The following is a 4,558-nucleotide window of genomic DNA, read 5'->3' on the forward strand; positions in this document are numbered from 1 at the left end:
ATCAAACAGAAATATACAAGGCAATCCAAAGGAGTACTGTAATTCAGCAAACAGGAAATGGCAAAGGCAGGCAGCAAACTGTAAAAAACAAGGCAAACAGTCCAAAGTCAGAAAACACAAAGGCAAGGTAGAGCATGGGATCAGTGGATGACTAGAAACATACAAACAAATCTCAACAGATCTCAACAACATGGTGAAATGTGTTTGTTTTGCTCTTTTTAGTTCTTCTGTGATTGGAAGCAGGTGGAGTCCTATAATGATCTCCTAGGCAAATGGAGTCCAGAAAACAACAACAACAACAACAACAACAAAACACCTACCTACAGCCTTATGCCACAAGATAATCAGGCTGATTTTGGTCTGATTTCTCAATTTTGAAGCTTTTAAAAAGATCTCAACAACAAGGTGAAATTCATGTATTTGCTCTTGTAGGTTCTAAATATTATTTTATCACATTTTCCTGTGGTGAGCCACAGTCAAGCTGACTAAATCTGCTCGGAAAAACAACAAAGGTGCCCCGGTCACAAATCATAAATATTTAACCTGTTGCCACAAGATAATCGGGCTGATTTTGGGCTGATTTCCTGCACAATCTTAGGTAATGTTAAGATTGGTTCCCTTGGAAGATTATTTTACTGAGATTTTCCTGTGGTGTGAGGTGTGTAAAAGATGACTAAATCTGCTCGGAAGAACATTGGAGGTGCATTCAAGACAAATTTGTTATGAGTGTGTTTGATTAGGCAAGCTGAACTTGCATTTTCTAGGACATCATCTCTAGTCTCAGTGCTACTATGGGTGCTGTTGCCAAACTGAAGGCATATCTTTGTAAAAATTAAAAAAAAAAAGTGAAAATTAGCTTAGATGTTTAATACAGACAAACAGATTAAAAAAGACTAATGGAATAATCATATACTGATGGAATTACAGTGGTGTAAATTATAAAACATTTTGGGTTCAAAACACTTTCAGTGTTTTTTAGAGAGTAGTAATTTTAAACCATAAAAAAAAACGCAGCATGCTAGGTCAAGCATTTAACCCAGCTCTGGGCTGCCAAAATGACCCAAATTGGGTTGTTTTTGACCCAGCAGTTTTTATAGTCCCTTTTTCTTGTCATTTTTTGTAAAGTGTTTTTGCAATACTGAAAACATTAAATGTGCTCAAAATGTCCACATTAAATGCACAGATTAATGAGGGTTAAGAATGAGTGTGTGCATGTCACAGTTTACTGCATCAGTGAGCCTGACAAATGTTTAGCAAAAAGCCAAAACTGTCAAAGTTCAGTCATTCAGCATATATATATCTTATCGATACTCTAGTCATACTCTGGACTTTTTTGAGCCAATCACCTGAGATATAAATGTTGTGCAACTATTAACTTTGGATCTTCAGTTTAAGAATATGTATGCTGTTTCAATCGTTCAAACTACATCAGTCACTGGTGAATTGCATATACCCTCTAGTTATTCCAAACCTGTATGAGTTTTTTTCTTCTGCTGAACACAAAATAGGTATTTTGAAGAATGTGGTTAACCAAACAGTTAATGGTCCCCATGAACATCCATAGTATTTTCATTTTTGAGTAAACTGTCCCTTCAACATGTTAAGAGCTTCCAAAAACTAACTAGTAGGTAATCTGCAATGAAATATTTGAGATTTATATGTTGCATAAATCAGTCAATCAATTAATAATTGTGTGATGTGCTAATGAGGTTGTAATCCATACTGTAATCTGACAGTAAACATAAACTGTAAATTACATGTTTAATTAATGCATAATCTAACTATAATAACATTTTCTACTGATTGATTTATAAATGTCTTGTTCCTTTTTACAAGCAGAGTGATTGTCTATATACACCTACTCTGATTCCAAAATAAAATAAAAAGGTCCCCTAATTAGATTTTTTTTTTTTTTTTTTACATTCATCTGCCTTTTTATGCCTTTATTTAGACAGGATAGTAAAGCGCAGACTGCAAAGCACTGGTTGAAGAGAGGGGATCAGGACCATCAAAGGACAACAAGGATGGATTCGCACTCAGGTCACCATCAATGCAGGTGTGCTGTATATACCACAAGGCTACTGGTGCAGACCTCAGTTAGATATTTTAAGTTAAATGACAGTCATGGTATTCAAAATACTATAAAATGAAATATTTTTTTTATAATGTCTAAAACCTTAGATTTATTACATGCATTGCAAGAACTACTAAAATCCATTTTAGTCAACTAATTTCATTTTGCAAGTGAGTGCCATAAACACTTGCCATCAGAAAACAGATCAACTTTTCAATCACTTCCTCTCATCTCCCTTACTAAATCGCTAAAGTAAAAGCCTATCCAATCATAAAACTTGTGTGCAAAAGAGGTTGGGCTTAGAAAGTTATATTTATTGCTTCAACAAACCCACAGCCATCTGATCTTCTGAAATCTTTGAAGGAGCAACGCAACCAGCAGAGAATCATTAACACATTACAATGAGTAAGTTCTTTATCAATCCACCATCTTATGACTACAAATAACTGTATTTAATTCTAGTTAATATTCGTTAAAATTAGCAAATGTTTGTTAACAAATACTTCTTAAAATGTCAACAGATCAGGACATTTGCATAGCATTGGTTGGTAAAACAGGAGTTGGCAAAAGTGCTACAGGAAATACCATTCTCGGTGACAAGATATTTGTGTCAGAGGCAAAACCTGCATTAGTTACTAAAAAGAGTTCATCTGCATCACGGATGATAAATGGAAGGCAGATTTGTGTTGTGGACACTCCAGGTCTATATGACTCACAACTGTCCAATGAAGCAGTCTTAAATGATACTGTGAATTGCATCAGACATGCAGCTCCAGGTTGTCATGTCTTTCTTCTTGTAATTGCCATTGGGCGCTTCACTGAACAAGACAGAAACATCGCTAAATTGATTCAAACAGCCTTTGGCCAAGAAGTGCACAGACACATGTTGGTCTTGTTTACTAGGGCAGATGATCTTGAAGAAAGAACAATGGAAGATTACATTAGGGGGGCACCAGATGTGAAACAAGTGATAAATGCATGCGGAGGAAAATACCATATATTCAACAATAAAGAGAAGTCAAACCGTACACAAGTTGATGAGCTCGTGGGCAAGATTGTAGCCATTATAAAGCAAAATAATAACAGCTTCTACAGCCCCCACATGTTTAAAATGCCAAATGAACTCAACAGTGCTAAGAAAAACATTAAAAAAAAAGATGACGACCTGGAGACAGAAATCAGAAGTCAGAAGTCAGAAAGGAGTTTGACTCGGAAAAAGGACATTCCAGTGCACAGAGGAGTACGGCCAAGAGGAAACAAATTAAGAGCATTTCGTGAAGGAATGAGTAAGTCATCATGCAGCATATTGTAGTATACTTGAGAATGTGAGGTTAGCACCTTATAAAATGCATAAATCGGGTGCTACAAAATGCACATGTCAGAAGAGAAACATTAAATCAATGTTATACTCTTAACAATTCATGTTTTATTAATTGTTTTATTTTTATTTTTATTTTTTTTGTTTTTTTTTTTTTTAAACATATATGTGTACTTTGTGTATGCATTTATTTGTCTGATTAAACATAATCAAATAATCAAATAATCTGCTTAATTCACTAGGAATTTGATTGGGGTTTGAAGTTTGACTCTGTATTAGTCCTGCATTGTTTTTTTTTTTTTTTTTTTTGTTTGTTTGTTTGTTTGTTTTTTTTACACAGTAATCACTGTCTTTTTATGTATGTTTGTGCTCCAATTACATTTTAGCTTTTTATTATAGATTCATATTCACTGTTATTTATTATTGTTACTAGTCTACTACCACCACAACTACATTCATGTGTTATATTAGTGTGGCTACTAAATAAATAAATAAATAAAAACAATGTGCATGTTTTATACTTGACTCTTTTGTGACTTTTGTAACTGCTCATATACATTTGCTGCAACCTCTTACACATTTCTAAATATAATATTTTTTATAGACACTCCTAAATATGAAAAACATTAAACTATGCTGTTTGAACATCAAACATCTGAAAAGATGCATCTTAAGTGTCATTTAAATAGAAATTAAATAAATAATACATATATAAGATATTTTCCATGAAAAGTGAACATCTTTGTACGGAATATTTATTTATTTATTGCAAGAATATACAATATGCAAAGGTGGTATACAAACACTACATATATGCTCTCCTTAAGAACTACATTATTTTACAAATAATTGCACGTCTGTAATGCTATCTGAATGAACAGAATCATCATAATATGACCAACAAGGAAAAAAGCCAAAAGTATGGATGCTAATATTGTATAAATAACTACAGATATTTGCTTTTTTTGGTTGTTCGTTGAACGTCTGTGCATCGATTGACTTTCACTGATTGACTGCTACTTTATATTAAGTGCTACAGAGTTTATCTGACATATTTTAGTGAGTCATGAAAGCCTTCTGAATAGGACAGATTTTATTAGCTGAAGCAGAATAAAACTTATATAAATGCAACAATATTGCATTGCAAGTTGTTTTGAACATGTCCG

General features: G+C 33.5%; 1 protein-coding gene across 1 annotated transcript; it reads left to right on the forward strand.

Moving 5' to 3' along the window:
- Positions 1-2,416: 2,416 nt before the first annotated feature.
- On the forward strand, positions 2,417-3,707 carry LOC127157991 (GTPase IMAP family member 7-like). The gene is made up of 2 exons (XM_051101152.1): positions 2,417-2,479; positions 2,596-3,707. Exons 1-2 carry the CDS (start codon positions 2,476-2,478, stop codon positions 3,384-3,386), a joined length of 795 nt encoding a protein of 264 aa, XP_050957109.1. The 5' UTR covers positions 2,417-2,475; the 3' UTR covers positions 3,387-3,707.
- Positions 3,708-4,558: the final 851 nt, after the last annotated feature.

Source organism: Labeo rohita, unplaced genomic scaffold (genome assembly GCF_022985175.1).
Source record: "Labeo rohita strain BAU-BD-2019 unplaced genomic scaffold, IGBB_LRoh.1.0 scaffold_1293, whole genome shotgun sequence".
In the NCBI taxonomy this organism is placed as follows: domain Eukaryota; kingdom Metazoa; phylum Chordata; class Actinopteri; order Cypriniformes; family Cyprinidae; genus Labeo; species Labeo rohita.